The 17,438-nt window shown below is 46.9% G+C and overlaps 1 protein-coding gene across 4 annotated transcripts in view; it reads left to right on the forward strand.

Moving 5' to 3' along the window:
* FAM13B (family with sequence similarity 13 member B) overlaps window positions 1–17,438 on the forward strand; it is a 242,356-nt gene that overhangs the window by 75,078 nt on the left and 149,840 nt on the right. For all 4 annotated transcript variants that reach the window (XM_030211346.1, XM_030211347.1, XM_030211348.1 and 1 more), the window contains one exon: window positions 17,253–17,394. In XM_030211346.1, the coding sequence (XP_030067206.1) occupies window positions 17,253–17,394 (142 nt within the window). The remainder of the gene's footprint in view (window positions 1–17,252; window positions 17,395–17,438) is intronic.

A 17,438-nucleotide genomic window follows, 5' to 3' on the forward strand; every position in this document is an offset into this window, starting at 1 on the left:
TAATCGTTTTGTAAAAATTCCTAATTGCTGTTGCCACACCAGTCATTCCCTCTTATGATAGGTGAGGATTTCAGTATGGCTTAGGACCTTAACCTAGATAAATCCTCTAACCCCAGGTAGGAGAGGCTTAGTGGAGGAGTGGTCTAGTGGTTAGGGTGGTGGACTTTGGTCCTGAGGAACTGAGTTTGATTCCCGGCACAGGCAGCTCCTTGTGACTCTGGGCAAGTCACTTAACCCTCCATTGCTCGCCGCATTGAACCTGCCATGAGTGGGAAAGCGCGGGGCACAAATGTAACAAAAAAAAAAAAAATTAACACCTCTAGAGGTCTCCCAAATATGTGTAACTTATTGGACATGGTTGGTGTCTGGCGGGTTTTGCATCCCTTTGATAGGGGTTACACATCTTTCATGGGTACACGCCACACAATTCTGCTTTGACTATCTTCTGGTCTCTAGCACTTTGTTTTCTTCAGTTCTTAAAATGGAGATTGGGCCATATACTATCTCTGAACCACCCAATAAGTGTTGCTTGCACATTTATATCTAGATGGTTTGACCTTGCCATTTCTGCTTCTGCCAGACTTAGCTTTATTGAATGATCCTATTCAATCAAACAAGGTGGTATAGACTATTAAATGGAATCCATTGATGAAGGCTCTGGGGATAGATGGGTTCCTTGCCGAATTTTATAAACGTATGGATGAGGAAGTGGTGACACCCCATATTAGAATGTTTAATATCATGGTGGATGCAGAAGCTTGACCATTGATGCTTAATACAGCTCAGATCATAGTGTGCTCGAAGCCTGGCAGGGATTGCTACCTTGGACATCCTCCGGGCTGTTGGCATTGGATAAATCAACTCCACCCACTCACTAATTGAGAGGTGAGGGAAATGAGGTCTTTCAAAAGGGAAAAAAAACACTATTTAAAAAGTATGGGATGCTTACCTATGTACTTTGAGTCCGAGAGGATGTCTATTGGGAAAGGGAAATGGGACTTGATATACTGCCTTTCTGAGGTTTTTGCAACTACATTCAAAGCGGTTTACATATATTCAGGTACTTATTTTGTATCAGGGGCAATGGAGGGTTAAGTGACTTGTCCAGAGTCACAAGGAGCTGCAGTGGGAATTGAACTTCGTTCCCCAGGATCAAAATCCACTGCACTAACCACTAGGCTACTTATAAAGTACTGATTAAATCTTGTTAAAAGTCTAAGGCATACCAGGAATGAATATATATATTTATATTTTGGGGGGAGGGGGGTAGTAGCTGTTGCTTTAAACAGTATAGAGGATCTGGTGGTCAGGGGTCACAAGAACCAAGACTCTCAGATTCCTCAGTTGGTTTTATATAGGGTTGGGGTGGAGTTGGAGAACAAGGTGGAGGGATCTTCTGTTCTACAGAGTTTGATTATTGTTAGTGGGTGATAAGGATCTCTAACATACAGAGGAGAGCCTTGACAAAATCCTAAGACACCTTCGACCAACTACCTGCTCCCTCGATCTCTGCCCATCAAAGTTAGTGCAGCAGGCAAGTATGGGCCTTATAGAAGGCACCACAAAAATTGTGAACACCTCTCTTTCTAATGGGCAACTACCAACAGCATTAAAAAGGGCAGTGGTTCGCCCTCTGCTGAAGAAAAACAACCTTGACCAGGACAAACTTGAAAGTTACAGGCCAGTATCCAACATCCCGTTTCTAGGGAAACTCATAGAACAAACAGTCTGTGTACAACTTAATGAATGGCTAGAAAACAGTAACTGGCTAGATCTATGTCAATCTGGATTCAGACCTGGTTATGGAACAAACGGTCCTTGTATCCCTGCTAGATGATCTTCACAGAAACCGAGACAAGAGATTCAATGTTAGTACTGCTAGATTTCTCAGCAGCTTTTGACACTGTGGATCATGATATCTTGCTAGTACGACTGACAGAAACAGGTATCAATGGAACAGTACTTGCCTGGTTCAGATCCTATCTCAGACAGGCAACAATCCATAATGTTTGGCAGCAACTCATCACCACCATGGCCACTGACCTATGGAGTACCACAAGGATCGATACTGTCACCTATTCTGTTCAATATCTTCCTCAAGCCACTAGCTGAGCTGATTTGGTCAATGGATACTCAGTTCTACATCTATGCGGATGTTGTGCAGCTACTCATATCCATTGAACCTGACTTACCTACAGCCTTGAATAAACTGATTACTTGTCTAACATCAATTCAAGAATGGGCTAAACACAACAAACGTTGCCCGAACCCAAGTAAAACCAAACTTCTCTGGGTCCCTAACACAAGTGGATACATACCTGACATCAAAATCCCTTTTGGGAAGTATGAACTCCCCCTCAAATCACAAGTCAGGAACCTTGGAATGCAGTTAGATTCAACATTTACTCTGGTTCCCCAAATCTAAGCAACCTTCAAGAGCTGCTTCTACTATTTCCAACAGCTACGCTGCCTCTCTCCTTACATCGAGAAGGTAAATCTTATCCCAGTTGTGCATGCCATGGTAACATCAAGACTGGATTACTGCAATGCACTATACAATGGTCTGACTATAAAGGGGCCTGCACCAACTCCAGTTGATTCAGAATGCAGCAGCAAGACTCATAGAAGGTTGCAAGCGACGTGACCACATCACACCATTTTTGCAAAAACTTCATTGGCTACCAGTATAATACAGGGCTAAATTTAAATGTCTGATCTTCAAGGCCCTGAAAAGAAATGCCCCTGAGTATCTGAAGAATAGGATGATCCTCCACACACTGCCAAGGACACTAAGGTCCTCCCAAGGACTTTCACTAACTACACCCTCTCCAAAAGACATTACACGATGTGATACCCACAAGCGAGCCTTCTCCGGAGTAGCCCCCACATTCTGGAATGCATTGCCTGAAAGGCTCCGCTTAACACAAGACTACCTCTACTTCAGGAAGCAGGTGAAAGCTTGGCTCTTCAACCAAGCCTTTAATGGAAGAAGTAACTAACTTGTTAGTCTCACTCACACACACAAGGATTGACTCGGGCTGCACATACTGCAGCGGGACATGTTTATCCACTCCTACCCTAGCTGAGATGATATTTAACCATCTCTCTGACCTCATGTGCAACTTTCTTCAAATCAGTCACCTTACTTTCTAATTCTTCCTACTTTCTTACTCATCTATATGTTACAACTTTGCCTTGCCCTTCACCACCAATTATAATGGTCTATTACGTATTGTGTAGTCATTGCAAGTAGTATACCATGCCATAATTTGTATTGTTGAATATTTTTACTGCTGTAATTGCCTATTGCTCATGTTTGATCTATTCTTACTATACACTGCCTTGAGTGAATTCCTTCAAAAAGGTGGTAAATAAATCTAAATAAATATCTGGGGACTTATGCTGGTTGATACTGTTTTGGGGAAGGTATGGATGTTATGTCAAAATGTGGATGACAGTTGTTGTGTTCTCTTTTTGCTCCTGGTTTCTTTTGTTGTATTTAACTGTTTTTAATAAAATGTTTAAAACAAAAACTTGTGGTATGTCCTGGTTTAATACCAGGTCTTCAGCTTGGTCAGTGACAGCAGCAGTGTGTGCCCTTTGGAGTTGACCGCTACCAGCGCAGCATTTGAAATAGTCGTTAATATTAATTTTTTTATTTTTCTGTCCAACAATTGACCATTGTCTTTCAGGAAACATTTTGAGAAACTTTTTCACTCCATAACTTTTCATTTGTCTCAAACTTTATTATGCACTTTTCTTCTAGCGAAAAACCTATGTTTACCAACTGAAAATTACATCAAAATTTCATCATGACTTACAAAGAATATTTATCAATGCTGCTTGTTTGCTGTATGATCATTTTGTAGCTCTTTGTAGGCCTGTGAGCTGAGTTTTATTATTATACACTCATTTGTTATAGAGAAAAAGGGGTCTCAGTGTGTTTGTTTTTTCTTTTTTTTCTTTTTTCTTTTTAATCACACGTTTTGAATAATACATTCATATTTTACAAATGTGCAAAATTTAGAAATTCAAAACAAGGCAAAAGTCATTTTCCCCAATTAGGGAGGAATTTTAAATTCTTAAACATTTGACCACAATTGTGGGAGACAAGATATAGGAAATTATAACAGAAGAAGAAAAAATAATGTAATCTAGTCAGAGAGGAGAACAAAAATCTGCACGCTAATGGTAACAACAGCATGTTTCTGTGTGAAGATTCAGGTTGAAGTTGGCATATCACCCTTTTTCTTAGATAATATATATTCCAGCATTTTCTTCGGTTCAAGGAATAAGTAATTTATATTATTTATAGATACAAGACACCTGCAAGGAAATTTTAATACATAGGTACCATCTAAGGCGAGGATTCTAGGTTTTGAAGCCATGAATTCTCGTCTTCTTTTCTGTGTGTCTTTATTTAGGTCAGGAAATATCTGAATCCTTTCACCTAGGAATTTGTCACTCAAATGTCTAAAATATAATCGAAAAATATTATTCCTATCTGATTCAAATGCAAATGATACTAATAGAGTAGTTCGTTGTGTAACAACTTCCAATGAGCTTTTCAAGTATTCAGTAATATTAAGTTCAGGTTGAGGTTCCAATGCTCGAGTTTTGATTCCCATTATATATTGAGCTGTAATGATGGGAGGAAAGCCCTCCGTTGGAACTAGCAGAACTTCTCCAATATATTTTTTCAGCATATCAATTGCAGGCACCAAAGGTGCTTTTGGAAAATTAAGAAGTCTTAAATTATTCCTCCTTCCTTGGTTGTCAGGATATTCTAGTTTCCTAACCAGAATATCACTGTTCCTGTCTGACTTTGTAAATTCTTAATTTCTCCATTTATGAATTCAATTTTTTCTTCATTTACTTGCATTCTACCAGATAAAGAGTCATGAATTTGTTTTAAGGAAGAAACTTATTCCTTTAAAGAATTAGTAGCTTGGATATGGGTAGAGTTCAGTCCTTGAATAGCTTCCCACAGAGTATCCATAGTGACTACTGCTGGTTTTTTAAATCCTCCTGTTCCCTGAAAAGCAGCCCCCATACTAATAGGAGAAGTCGGGCCACTCATCGTCACGCCCCCCCCCCCCCCGATGGCATTAATGGGGTCAATGTAACGGCAGGTCCTCCTCCTGCTGCAAGTGGACTCAGCTCTTCTGGCGGTGTCTGCTGCTGCAACTCCGCCGACATCGATCTGCTTCCGGGTTGCAGGGGAACTGTATGCAGAGGTGGGCTCAACGAGGCTGCTTCTATGCTGCGGTCCGATCGAAATCGGTCTGATCCTACCAGAGCGAGCTGCTGTTGTTCAAGCTTCTGAATGGCACAATTCTCCAGCATCTGCTATCGGTAAGCGGGACCCTCGGGGTTGGAGGAGATATGTCGCCAGATTTTTCCCTTTCCTCTTCCCCATTATACTTAGGGGTAATAGAGGTGCTCACACGACGGTGTTTACTGGGAGTCGGGAGCTTAGTTGGCCAGATCCTCTCCAGTCGCCATCTTGTCTCGACTGTCGTTCCAGTGTGTTTGTAACACAGCTAATGAAAGCCCCCTTTAGCCCACAGTAGTTCAAAGTACGTGACCTGGAATGGCATTTTTCTGGTGATGGTAATGTCCTGCAAGGTCAGTAAGCTCTAGACCCATCTACTTCCTTTTACTGAGTTTCACAAAGTTGTGCTACACATATGTCCTATTTTTTCACTTTAATCGCTGATCATCCTACTAATATTTTTTTCCAAGGCCACATTCAAAGAGGTTCAGAAGTCCAGCACACTTTGAGGCAGTTTGCTGTGATCCAGTCTGTCATGGGCTAGGATCTTAAGTCATTACTACCTTGTTTGTTTTTCTTGTCAGTGTGCATGGGGGTATCATCTTTTTTTTTTGTACACAGTTAACATGTGAATTAGCACACACGAACTTAACTGTTCCAGCATGACGTGCCAGTTCACATGTTAACTGCTTTGTACCTTTACATATGCTGGCACAGTTAAGTTCGTGTGTGCTAATTCACATGTTAACTGTGTACAAAAAGAAGATACCACCATGCACACTGACAAAAAAAAAATGAAAAGAGGGAGACAACCAAATAGATTCCAGCACAAGGACTAATCTAATATAATAAAACGCACCCTCAACGTTCTGAAGCCAACGTTCTGTGAAGCCTTGAAGCCTTGAAGCCCTGAAGCCTTGAAGCCCTGAAGCCTTGAAGCCATCTGACGTCACTCCCAGCCGTCTCTGCCCCGCCCTCGCGACAAAACAAACAAATCCGGAAGCGAAACGTCAGGGAAGGAGGCGGCGCTCCCGACGTCTAGCCTTCCCTTCGCTGTGTTCCGCCGAACACAGCGAAGGGAAAGCTAGACGTCGGGAGCGCTGCCTCCTTCCCTGACGCTTCGCTGCACAAACCGCCACGGAGGTAAAGTTAAAAAGAATTAAAAAAAAAAAAAAGGGATGCATGGATGCGAAGGGGGGGGGGGCATGGATGCGAATGGGGGGGGGGGCATGGATGCGAAGGGGGGGCATGGATGCGAAGGGGGGGGGAGAAGAGGGCGGGCCAGGCTGGGACATGGGAGAGAGCGTAGCATGGATGCGAGGGGGGGGGGGTCATGGAAGGGCGAGAGGGGACTTGCTGGAAAAGGATGAATGGAGGTGGCAGGGGACAGAGGAGCATGGATGGGTATGGATTAGGAGGGCAGGGCACAGGGAGAGAGGGGAATTACTGGAAATAGATGAATGGAGGGGCCAGGTGACAGATGAGCATGGATGGGCATGGATTGGAAGGGCAGGACTCAGGGAGAGGGGAATTGCTGGATAGGGATGAATGGAGGGGACAGATGGGCATGGATGGATATGGATTGCAGAGCAGGCCTCAGGCAGAGAGGGGAAATGCTGGATAGGGAAAAATGGAGGGGCCAGGTGACAGATGAGCATGGATGGGCATGGATTGGAAGGGCAGGACTCAGGGAGAGGGGAATTGCTGGATAGGGATGAATGGAGGGGACAGATGGGCATGGATGGAAATGGATTGCAGAGCAGGCCTCAGGCAGAGAGGGGAAATGCTGGATAGGGAAAAATGGAGGGGCCAGGTGACAGAGGAGCATGGATGGGCATGGATTGGAAGGGCAGGACTCAGGGAGAGGGGAATTGCTGGATAGGGATGAATGGAGGGGACAGATGGGCATGGATGGATATGGATTGCAGAGCAGGCCTCAGGCAGAGAGGGGAAATGCTGGATAGGGAAAAATGGAGGGGCCAGGTGACAGATGAGCATGGATGGGCATGGATTGGAAGGGCAGGACTCAGGGAGAGGGGAATTGCTGGATAGGGATGAATGGAGGGGACAGATGGGCATGGATGGATATGGATTGCAGAGCAGGCCTCAGGCAGAGAGGGGAAATGCTGGATAGGGAAAAATGGAGGGGCCAGGTGACAGAGGAGCATGGATGGGCATGGATTGGAAGGGCAGGACTCAGGGAGAGGGGAATTGCTGCATAGGGATGAATGGAGGGGACAGATGGGCATGGATGGATATGGATTGCAGGGCAGGCCTCAGGCAGAGAGGGGAAATGCTGGATAGGGATGAATGGAGGGGGCAGGTGACAGACAAACATGGATGGCCATGGATTGGGAGGGAAGGGCTCAGGGACAGAGGGGAATTGCTGGAAAAGGATCAATGGAGGGGGCAGGAGACAGATGGCCATGGATTGGGAGGGCACGGCTCACACTCTCTCTCTCATATACAATGTCTTTCTGACTCTCACTCTCACACACTCTGTCTCACACTGTATCACATTCACTCTCTATGTGCCACACAGTCACTCACACACTCGCTTGGTCTCATACACTCACTCAAACAGAGAATCTGTGTCTCACACACACTCTCTCTCTCGCCCACACACACACACTCTCACTCACACTGTGTCTCACATAAACACTTGCACACACTCTCATTCTCACACACATACTCTCTCACAAACACACTCACACCCAGACTCACGCTCTCTCTCACACAATCACACTTTCACTCTGACTCTCAAACAGTCACTCTCACATACACTCTCCCAAACATACACACTCCGAGGAAAACCTTGCTAGCGCCCGTTTCATTTGTGTCAGAAACGGGCCTTTTTTACTAGTAATTTAATATAGTGCAGTCTGCTTAAGTGCAAGGGTCTGGGACAAAAGAAATATATGCAGTTAACCGAAGCGTGCACTTAACCATTGTGACCCAAAGAAGCTTGACATCTGATAAACTTATGTACAGTACTGTTATATGTACAGTATACAGTCTCTGTTAACTGACATTATACAGTCTTCATTAACTGATGATAGGCTTACTTGAAGTAATTAGTCATAGTCCTCTGTACACTCTTGTGTGTATGAGTTCCATAGACTACGTCTGCCAGACGGTAAAAATTGTCATAGCACTGACATCCAGTGGCCTCCAGATAGGCCCACACGATGTTGAGACTCCAGCGCTTTTGCAAAAGTGACAGGAGGTTGTTGAATTTCGTCAGCATGTGCCTCGCTGCTCATTTCATCATCTGTTTCATCATCAGCCGTTGCCTGCGTGTAGTTTCATAACTGGACATCAGTGCTGTCGTCAGCTGTTTGTAGATCGTAATCAACAGCTATGTAGTGATGAAACTCCTCTTCAGTAACACCGGCTAGGATGTCAGTAGCCTGTTCATCTGACGCATTTGCAACAGCTGCCTCTGTTTTGTCCCTCTCCACATCCCTAACAAAGCTTGCCCGCTTGTAGCAGTTCACAACGGTTACCTGTGTAACATGATTCTAGGCTTCTTTCTGCATATGTAGGGAATCCAACAGTGATAGAATACGAGCCAGTTCAACAGCACGTTTATCCTTGCCAGTCTGGTCATCCATAACGCTCATCAGACGACGTAGCACAAAAGCCCGATAATGTTGTTTGAAATTGGCTATTATGCCCTGATCCATAGGTTGAATCAGAGAGTTAGTGTTTGGTGGCAGGAAGACCACCTTGACGTTAGACAGCCTGACATCATCACTGCGTGCAGCACAATTATCACACAACAAAATCTGAGGCTTTTGTGCCCGCATTCTAGTGTCTAACTTCTTTAGCCACTGCTTCCAAATTTCCCCCGTCATCCATGAATTTGCATTAGCCTCTTATGACACAGGAAGTCGCTTAACATTCTTGAAGCAACGGGGCTGTTTGCTCTTTCCAATGATGAGTGGTTCCAATTTCTTACTCCCATCCATATTGCAGCAAAGGAGGATCATCAGTCGGTCCTTCAACGTTTTACTTCCTGTAGTTTCGGCTTGTTTGAATGCAAGTGTTCCGTCAGCAATCACTCGCCAGTAGAGACTGTTTTCATCAGCATTGAAAATGTCACGAGGTGCAAACTTGTTCAAGATGGTAGGAAGAACTTAACCAAATTTTCAGCACCAAAGTCATCAGCGTCTTGTTTGTCACCATGCTGTTTCTTGAATTTTATGTTGTTCCTCTCCTTCCATCTTTCCAACCATCCAACGGTGGCTTTGAATTCAGTTAGTCCAAGACTTTCAGCTAGCTGATTAGCTTTCTCCATAAGCAGTGGACCACTGACAGGAAACTGTCTGCTCCTGACATGAGAAAACAACCAAAGAAGAGCATCTTCTACATCCTCAGCTTTTCCCGCCCGTTTCCGTTGTGGATTTATATTGTTTTGCCAGTCTTCCGGAAGCTGGTCTTTCTGCTTTAAGATACATGAAATTTGACTGGGATTGACACCATATTCTTTAGCAATAGATGCTTGACTTTGTTTTCTAATTTTTTAAGAACTTCTATTCGTTCAGCCAGTGTTAGTCTTACAGTTGCGCGACGACAACGATGACAACTCCAGTGTATACTCTAACAACATTCTTTCGTTTCTTCTGCCTGTGGCAGTTAACCAACGAGATTTCAAATTTACCGCCCCTTTGTCACATGCCACTCGGCTTCCATATTCCGTGCATGCGCTTATGCAGAGGAGCGGTCTTAAACCATGCATATAAGCGAATTTTGCACTTATCAGTGGTGCGCTAAACCGAAGTTTGTCCCCATAGAAATTGATGGCGCCAAAAACGGGACTGGTATGGCATGCAGTTAAACAGAGCATGCGCTTATCTGACGTGCACTGTATTAACCAAACAATTGAAACTGTTCAACAAAGTTATACAGACTTCCTTATTGGAAGTATATCAATAAACTTCTGTATTAATAGTGTATTAGTGGTGCTCCAAGGACAAGCAGGCTGCTTGTTCTCACGACTGGGTTGACGTCCACGGCAGCCCCCACCAACCGGAAGAAAAACTTCGCGGGCGGTCCCGCACGCAGGGCACGCCCACCGCGCATGCGCGGCCGTCTTCCCGCCCGTGCGCGACTGTTCCCGTTCAGGTTTTTTCTATTCCGCGCTGGAGAGAGACGTGTTCCTGTCTCTCTCTTAGCCCTGGAAACTGGATTGTGGCCTAGCCGCGGTTTTTTCTCTTTTCACGTACGCATTCGCGTCTTATTTTCTTTTTAAAAAGAAACAGCGAAAAAGTTTTCCTTGTCATCTTAGCCGCGAGGGCGCGTTGTAGCGGCCTTTTCTTCTTTTTCGGGTGTGCTTTTCACCGCCACCATCGACGACTTTGACTTCGCCGACGCGATTTTTCCGTCGATGTCCTCAAAGGTACCGAGCGGATTCAAAAAGTGTGGTCGGTGCGGCCGGCAGATCTCGCAGACCGATACGCTTGGTGTCTCCAGTGCCTCGGCCCGGAGCATAATTCCAAGAAGTGCACCTTGTGTCTCGGCTTAAGACAGCGGACACAGGTGGCGAGGCAAGTTCTGCGGGACCGTCTTTTTGGAACTTGGGCCGGCCCTTCGACGTCGACCTCTACGGCATCGGTGTGACGGCCGGGTCTTCGGTACCACTCCCTCTGCTCAGGGCCATCGGGACCGAACCATGTCGGATCCGATACCTTGAGGCCGTGGGTGGGGGTGGTTCTACCTCCTCGTCTCTTCCGCCAAGCGCCGATGACGTGCTTCGCAAGTAAGCTAAGAAGCACCGTCATCGGTCTCCCATGGCGCACGGTACTGCCAGCTCCGGTACATCGAGGGACGACTCGACGCCCAGGAGGCGGCAGTGCCGGGAGGAACGTTCCCCCTTGGTCGAAGGTGTCGTTGCTTGAGTCCGCGGGTACCTCGGTACCGTCTCCTGGACCCGAGCAGCTTCCGGCACCGGCACCCACACTGGCCCCTCTGCCTTTCCCGACAGCGGGCCTTGACGAGTGCCTCCGAGCTGTCCTTCCGGGGATCCTGGAAGGGCTGATGCGCCAGACTGTGCCGGCACCGGCGCCATTGATGGAGGCGCCGGTGGGCTCTGACCCGATGCTGAGGCCTCTGACGCCGACGCCGCTTGCGGCGCCGGTGTTGACCGCCACACAGGTGGAGTCGACGTCGATGGAGGGAGCTTCATCCCCGCCGGCGCGGGAGTCCACCGCTCGACGCCATCATCGAGGACGTGGTTCCTCGCAGTCGAGACGGGCCCGGTTGAGGTCTGAGCTGAGAGAGCTCATGTCCGACACCGAGGAGGAGGCCTTGTGGGGGGAGGAGGAGGGGGGATGCGCCCCATCCTACACCTGAGAGGCCTGAAGAAATATCTGGTCCGAGAAAAGTTCAGGATGCTTTCCTTGATCACCCTTCTACCCATGATTCAGAAAGACGATTGGCTATGTTCCCTGGATTTAAAGGACGCATACACTCACATCCCGATAGTATCTCCAATTCCGTCTGGGGACATAGCACTTTCAGTATTGTGTGCTGCCCTTTGGGCTCGCCTCTGCACCACGGGTGTTCACGAAGTGTCTCGTGGTGGTTGCTGCGTATCTACGCAAGCTGGGGGTGCACGTGTTCCCGTATCTCAACAATTGGCTGGTCAGGAGCACCTCAGGAGCTCTTTGGTCCATGCAGTGCACTATTCACCTTCTGGAGTTGCTGGGGTTTGTGATAAATTACCCAAAGCCCCATCTCCAGCCAGTCCAATCTCTGGAATTCATAGGAGCTCTGCTGAATTCTCAGACGGCTCAGGCCTTTCTTCCCGAGGCGAGGGCGCAGAATCTCCTGTCCCTCGCCTCCCAGACCAGAGCATCTCAGCAGGTCACAGCTCAGCAGATGTTGAGACTCCTGGGCCATATTGCCTCTACGGCCCTTGTGACTCCCATGGCTCGTCTTCACATGAGATCTGCTCAGTGGACCTTAGCTTCCCAGTGGTGCCTAGCCCCCGGGAATCTAGAGGATGTCATCCGCCTGTCCGTCAGTTGCCGCAATTCGCTGCTCTGGTGAACAATTCGTACCAATTTGACCCTGGGACGTCCATTCCAAATTCTGCAGCCCACAAAGGTGCTGACGACGGATGCATCTCGCCTGGGGTGGGGAGCTCATGTCGATGGACTCCACACCCAGGGGGTGTGGTCCCCCCAGGAACAAGATCTTCAGATCAACCTCCTGGAGCTCCGAGCGGTCTGGAACGCACTGAATGCCTTCAGGGGATCGGCTGTCCTACCAAATCATCATCCAAATTTGGACAGACAATCAGGTTGCAATATATTACATCAACAAGCAGGGGGGCACAGGATCTCGCCCCCTGTGTCAGGAAGCCGTCGGGATGTGGAGTTGGGCTTGCCAGTTTGGCATGCTTCTCCAAGCCACATACCTGGCAGGCGTAAACAACAGTCTGGCCGACAGGCTGAGCAGAGTCATGCAACCGCACGAGTGGTCGCTTCATTCCAGAGTGGTAAGCAAGATCTTCCGAGAGTGGGGCACCCCCTCGGTGGACCTTTTCGCCTCTCAGACCAACCACAAGCTGCCTCTGTTCTGTTCCAGACTCCAGGCACACGGCAGACTAGCGTCGGATGCCTTTCTCCTCCATTGGGGGACGGGCCTCCTGTATGCTTATCCTCCCATACCTTTGGTGGGGAAGACCTTGCTGAAGCTCAAGCAAGACCACAGCACCATGATTCTGATAGCGCCTTTTTGGCCCCATCAGATCTGGTTCCCTCTACTTCTGGAGTTGTCCTCCGAAGAACCGTGGAGATTGGAGTGTTTTCTGACTCTATCATCGCAGAACGACGGAGCGCTTCTGCACCCCAACCTTCAGTCTCTGGCTCTCACGGCCTGGATGTTGAGGGCGTAGATTTTGCTTCATTGGGCCTGTCTGAGGGTGTCTCCCGTGTCTTGCATGCCTCTAGAAAGGATTCCACTAAGAAGAGTTACTTTTTCAAGTGGAGGAGGTTTGTCGTTTGGTGTGAGAGCAAGGCCCTAGAACCTCGTTCTTGCCCTGCACAGAACCTGTTTGAATACCTTCTGCACTTATCAGAGTCTGGTCTCAAGACCAACTCAGTAAGGAATCACCTTAGTGCGATTAGTGCTTACCATTATCATGTAGAGGGTAAAGCCATCTCTGGAGAGCTTTAGTCGTTCGCTTCATGAGAGGCTTGCTTTTGTCAAGGCCCCCAGTCAAGCCTCCTGCAGTGTCATGGGATCTCAACGTCGTCCTCACCCAGCTGTTGAAGCCTCCTTTTGAGCCACTGAATTCTTGCCATCTGAAGTACTTGACCTGGAAGGTCATTTTCTTGGTGGCAGTTACTTCAGCTCGTAGAGTCAGTGAACTGCAGGCCCTGGTAGCTCATGCTCCTTATACTAAATTTCATCATAACAGAGTAGTCCTCCGCACTCACCCTAAGTTCCTGCCAAAGGTGGTGTCGGAGTTCCATCTTAACCAGTCAATTGTCTTGCCAACATTCTTTCCCAGACCGCATACCCGCCCTGCTGAATGTCAGTTGCACACATTGAACTGCAAGCGAACGTTGGCCTTCTATCTGGAGTGGACACAGCCCCATAGACAGTCCACCCAATTGTTTATTTCTTTTGACCCCAATAGGAAGGGGGTCGCTGTCGGGAAACGCACCTTCTCCAATTGGCTAGCAGATTGCATTTCCTTCACTTACGCCCAGGCTGGGCTGGCTCTTGAGGGTCATGTCACGGCTCATAGTGTTAGAGCCATGACAGCGTCGGTGGCCCACTTGAAGTCAGCCACTATTGAAGAGATTTGCAAGGCTGCGACGTGGTCATCAGTCCACACATTCACATCACATTACTGCCTCCAGCAGGATACCCGACGCGACAGTCGGTTCGGGCAGTCGGTGCTGCAGAATCTGTTTGGGGTTTGAATCCAACTCCACCCTCCAGGACCCGATTTTATTCTGTTCAGGCTGCACTCTCAGTTAGTTGTTCTTCGTAGGTCAATTTCTGTTATGCCCTCGCCATTGCGAGGTTCAATTGACCTGGGTTCTTGTTTTGAGTGAGCCTGAGAGCTAGGGATACCCCAGTCTTGAGAACAAGCAGCCTGCTTGTCCTCGGAGAAAGCGAATGATACATACCTGTAGCAGGTGTTCTCCGAGGACAGCAGGCTGATTGTTCTCACCTACCCTCCCTCCTCCCCTTTGGAGTTGCGTTTTACTCATTCCTTTGCTTGTCATTCAACTGAGCGGGAACGGTCGCGCACGGGCGGGAAGGCGGCAGTGCATGCGTGGTGGGCTTGCCCTGCGTGCGGGACCGCCCACAAAGTTTTTCTTCCGGTTGGTGGGGGTGCCGTGGATGTCAACCCAGTCGTGAGAACAATCAGCCTGCTGTCCTCGGAGAACACCTGCTACAGGTACAGTGGTGGAAATAAGTATTTGATCCCTTGCTGATTTTGTAAGTTTGCCCACTGACAAAGACATGAGCAGCCCATAATTGAAGGGTAGGTTATTGGTAACAGTGAGAGATAGCACATCACAAATTAAATCCGGAAAATCACATTGTGGAAAGTATATGAATTTATTTGCATTCTGCAGAGGGAAATAAGTATTTGATCCCCCACCAACCAGTAAGAGATCTGGCCCCTACAGACCAAGTAGATGCTCCAAATCAACTCGTTACCTGCATGACAGACAGCTGTCGGCAATGGTCACCTGTATGAAAGACACCTGTCCACAGACTCAGTGAATCAGTCAGACTCTAACCTCTACAAAATGGCCAAGAGCAAGGAGCTGTCTAAGGATGTCAGGGACAAGATCATACACCTGCACAAGGCTGGAATGGGCTACAAAACCATCAGTAAGACGCTGGGCGAGAAGGAGACAACTGTTGGTGCCATAGTAAGAAAATGGAAGAAGTACAAAATGACTGTCAATCGACAAAGATCTGGGGCTCCACGCAAAATCTCACCTCGTGGGGTATCCTTGATCATGAGGAAGGTTAGAAATCAGCCTACAACTACAAGGGGGGAACTTGTCAATGATCTCAAGGCAGCTGGGACCACTGTCACCACGAAAACCATTGGTAACACATTACGACATAACGGATTGCAATCCTGCAGTGCCCGCAAGGTCCCCCTGCTCCGGAAGGCACATGTGACGGCCCGTCTGAAGTTTGCCAGTGAACACCTGGATGATGCCGAGAGTGATTGGGAGAAGGTGCTGTGGTCAGATGAGACAAAAATTGAGCTCTTTGGCATGAACTCAACTCGCCGTGTTTGGAGGAAGAGAAATGCTGCCTATGACCCAAAGAACACCGTCCCCACTGTCAAGCATGGAGGTGGAAATGTTATGTTTTGGGGGTGTTTCTCTGCTAAGGGCACAGGACTACTTCACCGCATCAATGGGAGAATGGATGGGGCCATGTACCGTACAATTCTGAGTGACAACCTCCTTCCCTCCGCCAGGGCCTTAAAAATGGGTCGTGGCTGGGTCTTCCAGCACGACAATGACCCAAAACATACAGCCAAGGCAACAAAGGAGTGGCTCAGGAAGAAGCACATTAGGGTCATGGAGTGGCCTAGCCAGTCACCAGACCTTAATCCCATTGAAAACTTATGGAGGGAGCTGAAGCTGCGAGTTGCCAAGCGACAGCCCAGAACTCTTAATGATTTAGAGATGATCTGCAAAGAGGAGTGGACCAAAATTCCTCCTGACATGTGTGCAAACCTCATCATCAACTACAGAAGACGTCTGACCGCTGTGCTTGCCAACAAGGGTTTTGCCACCAAGTATTAGGTCTTGTTTGCCAGAGGGATTAAATACTTATTTCCCTCTGCAGAATGCAAATAAATTCATATACTTTCCACAATGTGATTTTCCGGATTTAATTTGTGATGTGCTATCTCTCACTGTTACCAATAACCTACCCTTCAATTATGGGCTGCTCATGTCTTTGTCAGTGGGCAAACTTACAAAATCAGCAAGGGATCAAATACTTATTTCCACCACTGTATGTATCATTCACTACTTCAGCTCGACACAGTTCTGCATTTCGACCCAAGGAACGCCTGCTTCTGGAGTGACATGCAATTCAGTCTAGTTGATAGTACATGGATCTCATCAATGCAAAGATACCAGTCAATAATTCCAAGCAGAAAGGTACAACTATAGCACCATCAACAAAGTTGCAGTACAACATACTGGCTTTTTTGATGGTGGCATAGTTGTACCATGGTGAGCATGCCCCCTTTCAGTTTCTGTACAGCCTTTGCATTTTTACCATACATTAAGTTTTTACATTTTTCCCTTTATCTTTAGGAAGGTGTGCTACTGTCCATAATGTTAGGACCATGGCTACATTGGTGGCCCATCTAAAGTCAACCTCTGTGGAAGAGATGTGTAAAGCTGTCACGTGGAGTTTAGTCTACATGTTCTCATCCCGTGACTGTTTACATACTGACTCTAGAAACAAAAGCAGGGTAGAGCAGTCCATTCTTCAGGGTCTTTTTAAGGTGTTTGTGAATGGAGTTAGGCTGTATGTAACAGTCTTTTGTAATATAGGATTATATTCTGCTCTGTTTACCAGTCCACCGCCCCCCACAAGGATGATATTCTGCTAGGAAATCCATTCAAGTGACTGGTGGACTGCTTGTCTTCAAAGAAATGAAAGTTGCTGATCTCTAAAGGCAGTAGAAAGACAGCAGTTCACCAGTCATACACACACCTTCCTCCTCCTTCCCTTCTTGAGTTGTTAGCTACATTACACAGCCATAAGTGTGGGAGCTTCTGTTAATGTTTGGAAAGTATTCTCACATTTTCTGGAAAGCTTTGGAAATGTTTGATATTGAGTGGTAGTAACATTGTCCATGTGTGTGTTTGAACTGCTATTTAAGAGATTACCTGTTACAGGTAAGGAACTTTGCTTTCTAATTTTGAATTAATTTGCAGTTAGAAATCTTTATCCTCAGCATTTATACAGATGTGGAAGATATGAGGGAGCAAGAAACTGTCAACAGAATAATGGCTGTCCTTCTGGAAAACTATTATGAATTCTTTGAAATGGAAGAAGATTTTTCATCTACTAATGATTTAAGTTCAATAACTGAGCAGGTGGGAAAATCTTTTCTTCTTTGGGCATTTACATTCATTGTACA

Source organism: Microcaecilia unicolor, chromosome 8 (assembly GCF_901765095.1).
Source record: "Microcaecilia unicolor chromosome 8, aMicUni1.1, whole genome shotgun sequence".
NCBI classification, from domain to species: domain Eukaryota; kingdom Metazoa; phylum Chordata; class Amphibia; order Gymnophiona; family Siphonopidae; genus Microcaecilia; species Microcaecilia unicolor.